The sequence below is a fragment of the Schistosoma mansoni genome, assembly GCF_000237925.1.
Source record: "Schistosoma mansoni, WGS project CABG00000000 data, supercontig 0173, strain Puerto Rico, whole genome shotgun sequence".
Classification (NCBI taxonomy): Eukaryota; Metazoa; Platyhelminthes; class Trematoda; order Strigeidida; family Schistosomatidae; genus Schistosoma; species Schistosoma mansoni.
Window position 1 is genome coordinate 365,772 of NW_017386059.1, and position 14,587 is coordinate 380,358.

The 14,587-nt window shown below is 34.3% G+C and overlaps 1 protein-coding gene and 1 non-coding gene across 2 annotated transcripts in view; one reads left to right on the forward strand and one right to left on the reverse strand.

Moving 5' to 3' along the window:
* The window catches only part of Smp_153140 (ciliary outer arm dynein beta heavy chain-related), a gene marked incomplete at its 5' end in the record, with an annotated part of 128,079 nt that overhangs the window by 55,371 nt on the left and 58,121 nt on the right, over nucleotides 1-14,587 (reverse strand). Inside the window, 4 exons of the mRNA XM_018796364.1 lie at nucleotides 504-616; nucleotides 2,669-3,212; nucleotides 5,188-5,430; nucleotides 13,078-13,272. Coding sequence (XP_018646894.1) covers nucleotides 504-616; nucleotides 2,669-3,212; nucleotides 5,188-5,430; nucleotides 13,078-13,272 — 1,095 coding nt within the window. The remainder of the gene's footprint in view (nucleotides 1-503; nucleotides 617-2,668; nucleotides 3,213-5,187; nucleotides 5,431-13,077; nucleotides 13,273-14,587) is intronic.
* Nucleotides 9,379-9,450, forward strand: Smp_tRNA_00615_Pseudo_TTG.1.1. The gene has a single exon. It is a non-coding gene (tRNA).

Sequence of the window (14,587 nt, forward strand, 5' to 3'; positions counted from 1 at the left end):
GTGAGGAAATGTGAACACTAATAACACTAATCCAGTATTATAATCTTGGTTATTAGTGTTCACATTTCCTCACGGAATTAGTACTTTGACAAAACATTTTCACACATTCTCTGTTTGTTGTACATTTTGACATCGATCTATTGAGCTAAAATAATTTTTTTTTAATGATAATTATGACTGATGGTCAAGTTGTTTTCCATAACCTACGATACACAACAAGATTTGAATAAGGATTTCTGGAAAGGACGAAACCATAACTTTTAAATTTTGGAATAGATTTACAGCTATCGATATGTGTCAACACAACAATACTAAAAAAATCAGTGAGAAGTACTTGTAGAACAGAATATGTATCTCTTTATGAAAGTCTCCATTAAAATAAGATTGCTTTGAGCATAATTACGTTGACTGATACTAATGAAATATTTAATGCGAAACACTACCGTTTGAAAGCTAACATCTTTTTAAATAGAAATGTAATAAATTAACTATTTTATACTTACTTCCATTTTCGGTTCCAAATTCTGCGTTACATAACGATAAGCATCTTCGAAGAATCCTTTGAAACTATTAAATATTGATTCAGTTACACTTGGTGAACGAGTTCTAAGCCATCCTATTGAGTAAACAAACAAGGAAGAATTCAAGAAGAAGACATTTTGCTATAATCTTGAGCTTTGACATTTACAGCAGGCTCCAAACTCATTTCAAAATTAAAATAACACAAAACGAGCTTGTATATAGTACATTTAATTTTAGTGTAAACTCTTATGGCTGCAGCAAATTTATTGCTTCATAAATTTCGTAAAATTCAGTCACTTGAGTTGAATATTTTTCTTCTTTCTTAAGAAAAATTATTTTTCGTAAAGTGAGATGCCTTATATTTGCTTGCTATAGTCCCAAGATGGTTGACTTTTAATTTGCACTAAAGTATCCAGTTCATTAAAATGCTAGTTTACGTTGACTAGATGTACTAGCTTGGTTTCATTTTGTGTGGAGTTTGTTGAACATTACTGAAAAATACTGGATTAGCAAGCAACAGCCATTCAGTTGAGTTCAGTTTTCAAAGATTCTCCATCTAGTTTCAACCTGTGGTAAATAATAAACTCAAAACGATGAGTAGGGGTCACCAGTATTCTCTCCCGATACGCAGAAGGAAATTCTCCTTCTTGGGAATTATTAAATCCTTCTGCATTTTCTTTTGTGCATAACTTTATACTTACTTACTTGTTCCTAGTACCACTCTCTTGATATCTGCCTCTCATTCCCTGCGCAATGGGTTCACTGGCCTGCTTCTCTTCATTATTCTATCAAGATTCCAAGTTGGAGCTTGCCTCGTGATGTAATTTGTGGAGTTCCTCAATGTATGTTCTATCCACCTTCAACCTCTTCTTCTAATTTCTTCTTCAGATGAAAACTGGTTTATTCCCTCCCATAGTAGATTGTTACTGATGGTATCCGACCAACGGACATTGAGTATTTTGCGTAGAAAACTATTTATAAATACTTGTACTTTTTAGATGATTGTTGTAGTAGTTCTCCGACTTTCAGCTCCTTACAGTAGGACTGTCTTGACGTTCGTATTGAAGATTCTCACTTTGAAATCAGTTGACAGTTGTTTTGAGTTCCATATGCTCTTCAATTGTAAGAACGCGGCCCTTGCATTGCCCATCCTCGCCTTTACGTCTGCATCAGATCCTCCACGGTCATCGATAATGCTTCATAGGTACATGAATGATTCCACATCTTCCAGAGCTTCTCCATCAAGTGTGATTGGGTTGGTGTTCTCCGTGTTGTATTTGAGAGTCTTGCTTTTTCCTTTGTATATGTTGAGGTCTACTGATGCAGAGGCTGCTGTTACACTAGTTGTCTTCATCTGCATATGGTCGTGTGTATAGGGTAGAACAGCCAGGTCATCTGTGGAATCCAAATCATCTAGCTGCATCCGAGCTGTTTTTTGCATTTCATACTTATATTACTTTGTATTACCTAGTAATATTCAGTAACCATCTTTAATTTGGATAACTTTTGTGTACATAACAATTTAATGTATTCATTATTGCGTAAGATTTTTAAGTATTTGCATAAACTCATGACACTTCATTTCCTTGTTAGTACAACTACTTCTCTTCAGAATTTGTAACAGCTGTTTCCAATTTGGGTGTACTCATTGAATAATTTTTTCATTACAAATGTTTCCACATTTTATTGTTCGTGCGCTGGTGTTTGAAGCAAACAGTAATGAGTTTGCGTCCCAGAGTGAAAGTCAATTCTGGGATGCAGACATATCTAGTTGACGAGTTCAAAATAGAACGAAAAAGCGCGTCCTGGACTATGCTGATAGCCGCATTTCGTCTATTCTATATCAAAATTTAGTTCGAATCTTCAGTAAGATTTTACAGGAGTGGATATTCACAATATACAAATAAACATTAGTGACAACCAATAGAAATGTATATGAGTCCAATAAAATAAACTTTGAACCAATTTAAGTCTTAAAAAATGGGATTTCACAAGAAACTAATTTCGTTTACGATTTTTCAAAAACGTTTTAATTGGATCTTCAAGGTTCTTGATCTCTTTACTTATTCAGATTTATAAACTACATCACTTGTAATATTCATCAAATAAAAGTTCATTCATTTCGGTGATATTTCTAGAATCTTACCTTTTAGTATAGGTTCCCATGTCATTATAGAACTTGACATAAAAATCATCCCATTTCTTGATACTGTAGCCGGTGATGCATTATCTATATTATGTACTTCAAATAAAATTTTTGCTGTTGGTGCCATCGGTATTCGATCACCGTTAGCTAATGTTAATGTTTTATTATCATCTAATACAGAATTTAAATTTTCAATCCAAATAGCATCTACTGGTCCATCTAATATCAACCAGATATGTTCACCTTTTTTAACTTTATGTGTACGTCTCCATAGAGTGGAAAAAATGCCATCAGTCCAATCATTTGTAGCTACATCTAATCTACCAAACATTTGTGGTGCTGTAATAGCCTTTGGATTCATACGCATTTCTCTATGTGGATCACCGATTTCAGTCATTGCTTTCATTAAAGAATTAATACACTTAGTTTTACCAGCACCTGATGGTCCAAGTGTCATAACACCATGTCTGACTCGTAATGTCTCATAAAGTTGTATACATTTTAATACCCAAGGTGGATGATAAATAAGACCAAGTTGATCGATCTGAAAATTATTAAGTAGAATGTACAGAGAAACACTTTCGTAGGAATATTTGTTAAAATATGAACAAAAAGTGTGGCAGAAGTTCTGAGCCAAATATATACGAAAGACCACATCTAAAACCTTTTTTCAAAATAATCTCAAAAATTAAAATTCCACAAATCGCAACAGTTCTCTCGATGAACGAGTCCGAGCATTTTCACGGAAATAATAAGAACCAAATAATGTCTAAAATAAATCTTTACTCAACGCTTCTTTATGTTCAAATGTTAAATTTCTGCATAGTAAGGATGTATAAGAATCAGTATGTTGCTGCTATTCGAATTTAACAAACAGATGAAGCGTTTGGCTACGTCTATAGATACAATAGTCGTCCCATTTATTATAAATCCAAAAGTCTATTTGAATCGATAAATCTTCTCGAAATATGTACTGAAAGAACAGGGTTGAATTCTGAAATGTGACGTTAACTAAATACAAACATAATAAGTAACTACTGACAGTTTCGATTTTGTCAGTATATAGTTTTGTATGAGTTGTAGAATTTTCATAAATCACTAGTTGATTTTGGCCCCCAAATGCCCTGGTATGGCCGACGATGGGGAGATTCCGCTCTCCCTTTAGAGGTGCCCTCACATGGTCACGCGTATAAAGCCACTCCCACGGAAGACCTACTCACTGCCTTCTCGCAACGAGGGTGTTATTTACGGAATTTGGAGGACGTTAAGCGAATATCTAGCGCTTTAACCGGGTCGGTCAATATAGAGGATCCATCTAGGGAAGTTGGAAAACCCTGATTCCAAACCAATGGTGCACATGGGCTCCAGGATCCTGAGGGAACAAATAGCATATGAACCAATAATTGATCACCGTCTACCATGGGATTGCATCTCCTAACGTCGCTCCACCGCCTTGTGGGTTAGACTTGTGGGTCAAAGGCGGGGGAGTTGCCCCTTAAGAAAACCACCTGCTGCGGTTTGGGCACCCGATCAGTATTCCAGCCCTCATACAAATCGAATGATTTGTGTGGAGCATATATGCTTGGTGTCTTCTTGTGCTAATGTTTATGTATTTAAATAAACCAATAAACTGATCTTAGTTAGACCAGGATTGAAAACCAGGAGGCGCTATACAATAGTACCGTTATAGTACGGGATTCTTCCGTACCATGTATTCTTGACAGGAATCTTGGACCAGATAGCCAAGTACAACATCGAAATGACTGAAATTTCATTCGGTAAGGTGAATTAGGATAGAATTTTTTACTTTCAAGGGAACAAGGTATTCAACTCTAATCTGTTTAATATGCATTGTTAGCATAAAATTATTGCTTTCTCAAGGGACTTTTATAAATTCCTGAACAGCTCAGTTTGTTTAAAGTATACGTCTGAAATTATAAACAGTTTGAAACTTAACTCCTGGGTTTAGAAATATTTATTTTAGAATTTCTTTTCCTTTATGTACACTGATCTACTGTATCATTAACCTAGTGAACATTACACCTATCATTTCAGCTTCGTAATGAATAATCGACATATCACCTACTCTGTGAGTTCGCCTTTCTTTTTTGTTGAATGAAGTTCCCAAGATCTTTGCCGTCATCATTTAATTACTACCAAGTGACAGAAGGATCAACCGTGTTACAGCAAATTAACTTCCGTATGGGCATTTTATTCATTCACGCATGATTAAACTGTTCGACAAAATGTAAAGCCTAAGTATTAAGCTGAGCTTCTAACAATTGGTTCATATGTTCTGATACAAACCTATAAGTGACTTTTTAAAATTTTGGTACATATTTTAGTGCTACTGCTGTTAAAATGCTAGTCAAAAGTTATTGTTAAAACGCTGGATTTGACGATTTGTATACTTGAATGTTTAGAAGTCAACATCATTGATTATTCACTTTTAAAAGTATTACAAATCTATCTCAAATTCTTGGTAAGACTATTTATATTCATTAACAAATTTAACTTACTTGTTTTTCTAATGAAGCTTCAACTTCTGGATAACCTTTCTTATCCAACTGCATTCCAGGGAATAAATCCATAATTAATGACATAAATAATGGTTCATCTTCATCTACTAATTTACTTAAATTCATATCACGTAATACACGCATAACTATCATTGTTTCTGAATCTTGTGGATTAGCACGTTTAAATGCACCAAGTGTACGTAGAACTGATAAAATATTTCTTAAACCAAAATCATAATGAACCTGTCAAATAGAAAAAAATTAGTCCAACAAATAAATCAATCAATGGTTCAAGTATTAAACGTTTCTTCAATTCTGATAGTCTATCACCACCACAATCTTGATTCAAAATTATTCCTGAAGTCAGAAAAACTGGCTACAAGCTCAAATTTATATATTCAATTTCATACTTTACCATAGTCCTAACACTACCTTCTTAGTTTTTCTTCGACGTGTATTTGTCCCTTCCACTATCTTTTTTATATCTGCCTGTGGGCAGTTACACTTCATATCACATTTTGCGAATGTCTAAATGATTATTACTATACAGAGTATATCAGCCGACAAGTCAACTGTTATTACTGCAATTCGTAAATAGTACATAATTCCCAGAAGCCGAAATGAAGTGGTCAGAACAGTTTATCTCAACAAACAGCGCAAATTATTCGACCAGTACACAGTAAATGTTTTTTCACAAGTAAATATGTATATCTATGTGAGTGACTTATCAAGCATCTAAGCGATTAACGATTAAGCGGATAAGAGAATTCAAATGCGTAGACTGTCACAGCTGTTGCGGTAACATGTTTTAAACGGGGATAATTTTTTAACAGTATGAAATTCATTTTAAAGCCTCCTAATTCCCACTATTCGTTTGTACCCTTTTCCCAGCAATCAGAAGCGTCATTTTAGCTGGCTATATGTGGCTAAAAAATAAGTATGAATTTCTGCATTAACGACGTTTAGATTATGAAATCGTTTTATTGTGATCAGTAAGTTTCTTAGACAGATTGACCTAATAAAGGCTAAGTACCTAACCTATACCAGACAGTAAATACGAGCTATTCTACGTCTGAGACAATTGCAAATGTATCAATAATCTGTTTGACATGACTTTTCTGTTTTAATTTATGTGTTATTGACATCTCATTTGACCACTGGATCCAAACTAGCGACATTAACGTAATATGTGTGCACAATCGTACGCACATTTTACATTACAAGATTATGTGATTCATTCGGCATTGTAACAAAATGATAATTGTGTTTTAAATTTGGGGTGAAATTAATGACACTCTACAGGGAAATATTATATTTTATTCTAGAGTACACATGATGAAATTAAATGTAATTACAATTGTACCGTTTAAGAAAATTCTATCCTCCGGAAGAACATTTTGTTGAATGAAACATTGACATTCTTTTTATTGATTATCTGTTACTATGCTTGAATTTTATAGGTAAAGACATGTCTATTATAGCTCTTCTAAAAAAGTGGTATTTTTCACTTGTTGCTGATTAGGTTAATTTGTTTTCAGGCAAACTAGTAACTACGATCACTATAAACTCATGTTTATTAAGAGTGAACTCTCCAATTTCGTCAGATTCGTTCGCATGTACAGTGTATTCACCATTGAGGTCCTATACTACACCATCTTGGCATCATAGGTATTTCCTCTGTGAAACAATTGACAAATGAGCAGCTTGAAATGTCTTTGGTTTTATCTTATATATACTTCTGGTTATTCATATTCCAATTTATTCTTAGTGGTATAATCTAAAAATAACTATAAGTAACTGTAAAAACCAAGTCCGGTGTCTGCATGATTGATGATAATAAAAACGTTTTGTATTTAAGTATTTATTTCCGAATATCATCTCTTCTCATATTTCTTTATTTGAGTATAATAATGATTATCAGTATTTCATTCACAGCCTAATGATATTCATGAATACGTCTGTAAATCATTAAAACGTCTGTGTCATTAGTTTATAAAGTCACACCAAGTTAGAGTTTCCAAGATTTAAATATCCTCAAAATTAGTTGATAATGGTTATCAAAATCGTATTTGAAATATTCGCTTATATAAACATATTCAAATGTTGCTTTTGAGTAGAGGAAGACTAAGAAACTTGATGGACTGTTTGGACATGTAAACAATGTCTATAACTGCAATTCATTTGAAGTGACATTACAACACATTTCCTTGCTACTCACTATCACTGAGTGGGTTAATATTATTAATTTCATCATCCGTACTTTTATTTTGATAATAAGCAAAACGACTATTATGCGGTGATTCAATTTGTTCGCTAAATTCTTAATCATAGTAATATGCTGGTACGCGAGTTTTACATTTCGAATAATTTTGACACCACATCAAATGACTTGAATTCTCGCTCTACACAGAACTGATAGTTTTAGGCATTATATATTGTTGGTAATAACCATTTTCATTAATAAACAGTTATCCAACTAACACATAAGCTAAATACAAATATCATTAAAGGCACGGTGGTTTTTATGTATCTTTTCAATCAATTCTTTTCATCCCATTTTCCAATCTTTTTCACTCCGTTTCGTCCAATTAAATAGCTAGTTTCAAATTCGTTATAATTGGTCATTTATTTCTTAAAATTGGCATAAAATGTCAGTACTTGACGACAGAGTAGCTTTTCTCCAAATTATGGACGACATTAACGTGCAAAGTACAAGCTCTATCGTTTCTCACGTTGTCACAGAAACAGATAACATTGTATCTGGTCGCTTTAAAGAAAGACTTACACCAGCTGCATGTAAACTATTGAGGCGGCACTTGCGCATTCCTGCAACCGAAGTCAAAACGTCAGTGGACTTGTTCACGGCTGTTGATACTATAGGGTTTTACACAGTCTCCCGAAATTCCATCAATGGTTCGTCTAGTTTTTACATTGAAAACGGGATGCCATGTCGTCACGTTTAGGCCTACTGTACACACATTAATGCTGAAGTGAACACAGAATTATTTAGATGCAAATGGTTGCAGTTGGACAGCTACAATTTCAGCACTGCGATTGACAATTACTTTCTTGTCCAAGTAGGACAGCGAAGCGTCAAATAAGCAGTCTGTTCCTTAGTAAGGCATATGTCTGAGGAACAATGTAGTGTTGTCTATAACTGTGCGCATCAATTGGTTCAGGGAGGATGGCTCCAACGCCGTTTTTCTTTTACCTTTGTTTACTGAAAATTAGTAAGAATAAGTTGTAGTTATCATTAACGTTGATTTACTGCACTATAAGCTGGGAATTATGTACAAATTCATTTCACTGGTACAACAACAATATTTCCATGCGAAAGGTCAAGTGATTAATTAAAATCAAACCATAATGAATAAGCTAAGTAGTCATCTTATTATTTATGTTATCACGATGATTTATTTATATGTTTATACGCATATGATGATTATTACAAGACCAAACTGTGTTAAAATAACTTATGGATAGTTTGTTTACTAATTGTATATTAAATATGATCTCAACTATTAAAATTACTAAAATATCTACGAAAACCCTCTTCTGATATTAAACATTTGACATTGATTGCACGGCGGTTATGATTCCCCTGCCACCCATTTATGAGAAATTTTAGGGTGTGATTAAAAAATTTACAAATTGGTGATTGGTGAATTTGCTTTTGAAATTATGTTCTAATGTGATAATGAACAAACGTTTCGTTACCTGTAATAATCTTTTAATTGCTGTAAACTGTGATTCTTTGTAATCTGATTAGTTCAAATCCAAATAGCACCAAGTGCTTTGACTGGATGTGAGAATTTGCATTTTTATATTTGAATTTTATTTCGAATAAATAATTCTGTCTCTGAACTGATCTTAGTATATTGGAGCAACACATATAAGCGAACAATCATTTTCAATTAGATCATCATTAGATCACTAGATCATCTAATACACGTGAATACTTATATCAAAATGTTAAACCAAACATGGCAATTTGAGTCATTATTCACAATGAAATAGAATACGTCACCGCACGTAATAGTTAAAAGTACAAGTTGATAGTGGGAAGACAGGTGATCTGATAGAATATTAAGAATATTAAATCACGATAACAAAAGTCAATGGGAAGATCCAAATAAACAATACTAAGTGAGTTTAAACTTTAACTCATTGCACAAGCAAGTGGCTATCAGGACTTAGTGGCCGAGTGGATAACGCGATGGCGTTTGAAGCGAAAGGTACTGGGTTCGAGTCCCAGAGTGAACATCAAATCTGAGATGCAGGTACATCCAGCTGACGAGTCCCATATAGAATGAAACGCGCCACCTGGACTCCACTGCTAACCACTATCTGTCTTTGCTTACAATACTTGTGAAACAAGGCTGTATCGAGGCAATACATACAGTATGCACATATGCCAATTAGAGACTGACCAGGTGCAGTCCTAACACATCGATGGGAAGATTCAAACAAACAATACTAAGTGGATTTAGTCTTATCAATCGCTAAGCATTAGAAACAGAAGGTCAAACGTGGGTAAATAGACTAGAATAGTAATCACAAAACATTAAAATCATTACGTAATAAGAAGTATGTAAATAATTAGATAGTGAAGAATACAAACGGAAAGAGGCGGAAAATTACAAATAAATAATGGATGTGAAAATAATGCTACTAATAACAAAATTAAAAATAAAATTTTAAAAAATAATGTCATTTGTGAAGTTATGTACGGCCATGGAAGGGATAGGGGGTTTACAAATTTCTTTTGTACACATAAAGTGGGGTGAAATGTACGAATTCCTATGGCTTCAGCTGTATGAAGGAGACAAGAACGAACTCCGTTGGGAAATGATGGAGGTATACGATAGATCACTCGAAATGATTTTGGTTTATCTACATTATGACCACTATCAACTAGATATGCCAAGATAGAACTGCGTATTGTTTTTATCTGGCCCTGCTCAAACCATGTTGCTAGATGTTCACCCATTCGTTGGTTCAGTTGTCTAGTGCTACGCCAGATATAACTATCTCCACAGGAGCAGCTGAACTTGTAAATGCACATAGAAGTGGCCAGTTCAGGTAACTTTTCCTTCGTTTAAGTACATATCGCTGGTCGATTCGCGAAAGTCAACGCGAAATTGACTGTGTAGAATGTCCTTTCGCTAACCAATCTTTCAGAGTATCACTAGTCACATCGCTGTTGAATTGTAGTTTCATGTATAAAGGTTTCTTTCGAACAGCTGGAATCTAAGCCTTCTTTCTTGTACTCCTTAATAAACACACTAGGGTAGCCGATCTCTGTCAGTGAGTTATTGATAAATTCCAGCGCATGACTTAAAGTATCCACTGAACAGATCTTTTTCGCTCTACCAGTGAGGCATCTAACCAAATGTCTCTTATATAGGATAGATGTAAAGCTATAGAAGTGGGTATATTGGCAGGCAGAGGGACTTGTTCTATGCACACTTCTACTTAACGAGCCATCACTTTACCTGTTTAGTGTGACTTCAAGGAAATTCAGCTTTTTGTCACACTCGCCTTCACCAGTGAAGCTAATCGCTGGATGTACACTGTTGAACTGTTCTAGGAGTTTATCCTAACTGGTGTTCTGATCTACGACAATGAATGTGTCGTCGATGCAGCGGCGGTATAAGTCAAGCTTCTTAACAGCCTCATTAAGTGGTCCATTTTCTGTCTTTGCTAGGAAGGGATCAGCAAGAATCGGGCCTAGAGGTGAGCTCATGGCTATCCCGTCTATTTGTCTAAAATAAGTATTGCTGAAGACAAAATGGACATTCAGCGTGCATCTTAAGAGCAGTTCCTTCAGATAACCTTCAGGCAAGCCAATGTTGATTTATTTTTCTGATATTTGCTTGCATATAAACCCAATATTCTCGATAAGTGGTGCGTTAGTAAAGAAAGATACTACATTCAGTGAGAACATATTTTTCATGCTAACATTCATATTTTCCACTTTGGAAGTGAAGTCAAAAACATCTTTTACACTCATTCTAACGACTGATTTGTGCAAAGGCTCTAAGATTCGCACTAGCCATTTTGAAATTTTGTGGTAAGGAGAATGATACATATCTATAACTACGTAAAAAAACATTGATACATTTTTAATAAATTTTGTATGTACTATTGTTAGACAGATTAGCGTTCATTAGATGAAATTTTCTTCTCTACGAAAGCGTTTACTTAAACCTTATATTTGATAAACCCTAAAAAAGGTTTACGAATACGCGAACGAATATCACATAATCATTATTAATCTCAAATGAGTTTTTGATAGCTTCATCACTTGACCTTTCCCATGGAAAAAAGGAATTGAAACAAAAGAATTTAAATCAAATTGTGGGTGACCCTGAAAACGGCTTTTACTTGGTCTCTTAACAGTTCAAATTTTCATGAACGAATGCGTTGCTATGAAGCCGTAATAGCGCCGCACATGGGACACTGGACTCCATGGGCGTGTGGTAATGGATCGTCAGCACAAAACAAATGAAACATTGCACTGCAGCCATAAAAAGTGCAATCACTTCCATTAACAGTTTCACTTGACGGCTGAGCAAGATTGCAAATGTCACACAGTCTGTCGTCACAGGCATGCTCGTCATTGTCGTTGTCTTGTTCAGTGAACTGTTCTGAGCCAATAAAAACAATTTCTTCTTCGTCATTACCTAACGTGGCATCTAAATAGACGTTAGTTCGATAGTTGATAACTGCTGTAGCCTCTACAATGACGGTTAATGGGTTAATGTCAAGCAACGAAAAACTTACCCTTTTTATGACATTACGAATAAGGTGTACGCGACACAAAATGTGATGAGAATTGGGATACACCTGAGTAACAGCAGCAGCTATTGCAGGTGAGTCGTCTGTAACAATACCAACCAGCTGTCGATTGTTAATTGAGTGGCGGAAAAACGACAGGAATTTCGAAAGCAAAGTCGATGTTTCGTGACTTATAAATGCAATGCAAAGAGGTATCCAGTGCAACAACCTGATACAAATATAAAGTTTCTTTATTGGTATTGTAAGTCCCATCAAAACCAACATCAAAAAAACGAGTTGACAAATTCATTTGATCAGCAGTTGTAAAGAAGTAATACAAAAGACAATTATCTTCATCTAATTGGTAATCACAAAGCCCACCAAGCGACATGATGTGAGCTTTCGATTTGGCGTAATCATCTAATGTCTACGATATAAATTGGCACATTGCTTACCACCAAGAAACAAATTTAATATACGGCTTCTGATTTCTATGGAAATGAGAATCTCTCACCACATAATGGCCGTACGTAGCTCTTTCATAAGTTCTGATGGCGCTCTTTAACGTTTTAAGTGATAGGAACACTACGAGATACAATGTATTCAAGAATATGTTATCTGTTTCTGTGACAACGTGAGAAACGATAGAGCTTGTACTTTGCACGTTAATGTCGTCCATAATTTGGAGAAAAGCTACTCTGTCGTCAAGTACTGACATTTTATGCCAATTTTAAGAAATAAATGACCAATTATAATGAATTTGAAACTAGCTATTTAATTGGACGAAACGGAGTGAAAAAGATTGGAAAATGGGATGAAAAGAATTGATTGAAAAGATATATAAAAACCACCGTGCGTTTAATGATATTCGGCGACCAAGCATTGGTATGTATTTTCGCATCGTCGCAGCTACGATCTTGATAGAGCATTCATTTTTAATTCTTATTCTTCATACGTAAGTATTTACATCATCTTCAAGCAGACTTTATAAAGAAGTATTTTTTAAAAGGTTGAACTGATTTTGTGTATTGTATGATAAACACCGAATATTTCATAAATATCACATAATGAAAATTGTAGAAATTATCCCGATCTAAACCAGCAACTCACTTGTTTCGATAATTGTTCTTCACATAGTTTGTAAAGTGTGTAGAATTTTTTAGATAAATCAACATTATTCAAAAATCCACAAGCAGCTAATTTAACACGCATGATAATTGCTCGATCTGGTACCATCATAGCAACTGTACGGAAATTGATCTTTAAATTTTCCGGTAATTCTTGTCGACCAGCATAACCAGGATTCTAAATGATAATGAATAGTAGTGAAATAATGAACCAAATCTGTACAAATGTGTGACAGATTTTTTTAGGTAGGTAATAAATTCGGTAATTATGTATACATCATGTAGATTCAAACTGTAAAGTGACTATTAAAATGAGATAAAAGTGTGGTTCAGGTCTTCTTGCCGATTATCTATAACGGTATGAAAATAATCTTTTCGTCGGAACGGTTGTTCAAAGATCAACCAAGAGTTTGATAGAGGCTGTGTTACTTTTTACTCTGAATTGATTACCAATCTTGCTCCACTTCTCCATAAATTCTGTAGGTAAAGTCATATGTTAGTGGCTACTCGCTGACATTTTGGCTGTAGTTATTACAAGTAAGTAGTGGTATTGTAGTGACGGAAAACTTGGTAGGGAAAACCAATGTATTGTCCAGTGTAAAGACAGAGTTCCTCCGTAAAATGTAAAAACCTTACATTAAATACTTTATTTGCGAATTTTCCATGAATTGTCTTTTTACACCCTTCAATATCCTTCCAATTCTCAATTCCTTTTGTTCCCCTTTCCTTCAGTTCAATCTTTTTTGACAGGCATTCCACTTCTGACTGGTGTAACATACTACTTATGCCGATAGACATAAGTAGCATGCACCACAGTATTACTTGAGGTTTATAAGGGAAAAAATTTTGTTGAAGTATAAAACCACCGGTTATTATGTACCACTGACTGAATATTATTGTTGGTACCTAACAATAATCATAGTGAAATAAGTCGTCTAGAATTTATTTATTCTTTACAGAAATGAATATTGTTAGTGATTCTTCATATACCATTTACTTAAACAGCATTTTATATGGAATATTTCATAGCAACCAGTTGACCGATACATTTTCTAATTCAATATATGTAAGTTTCTGTTTATATGACACTCAATCAAATTATGAGAAGTAAAATAGTGCATGAAATTTCATAAACAGTTTAGGATAGACACATATGAATGATTATTAAACGTGCTTTAAAATGCTAATACAACCATAAGAGTGAAGGAGCCAGTCTCAGTTAACAAAATAAAATAGCATGAAACTTATCATCGGGATGTCTCTCAATCAATACAATCCTACAACACAATATGATATGATTAATTCAAACATATTCTAGTAAAATTGAGTTCGTGACAGAGATTAAAGTGGGAAAATAATTCAAATATTAGCTAACCATTTATTAAATAGTTAGTTTTATTAAATCAAGAGATGATCGGCTTGGAATATGAACATGAATATCCCAGATATAATTCTAATCAGAACATATTTTCAGATATCTCTAATATTGTTCC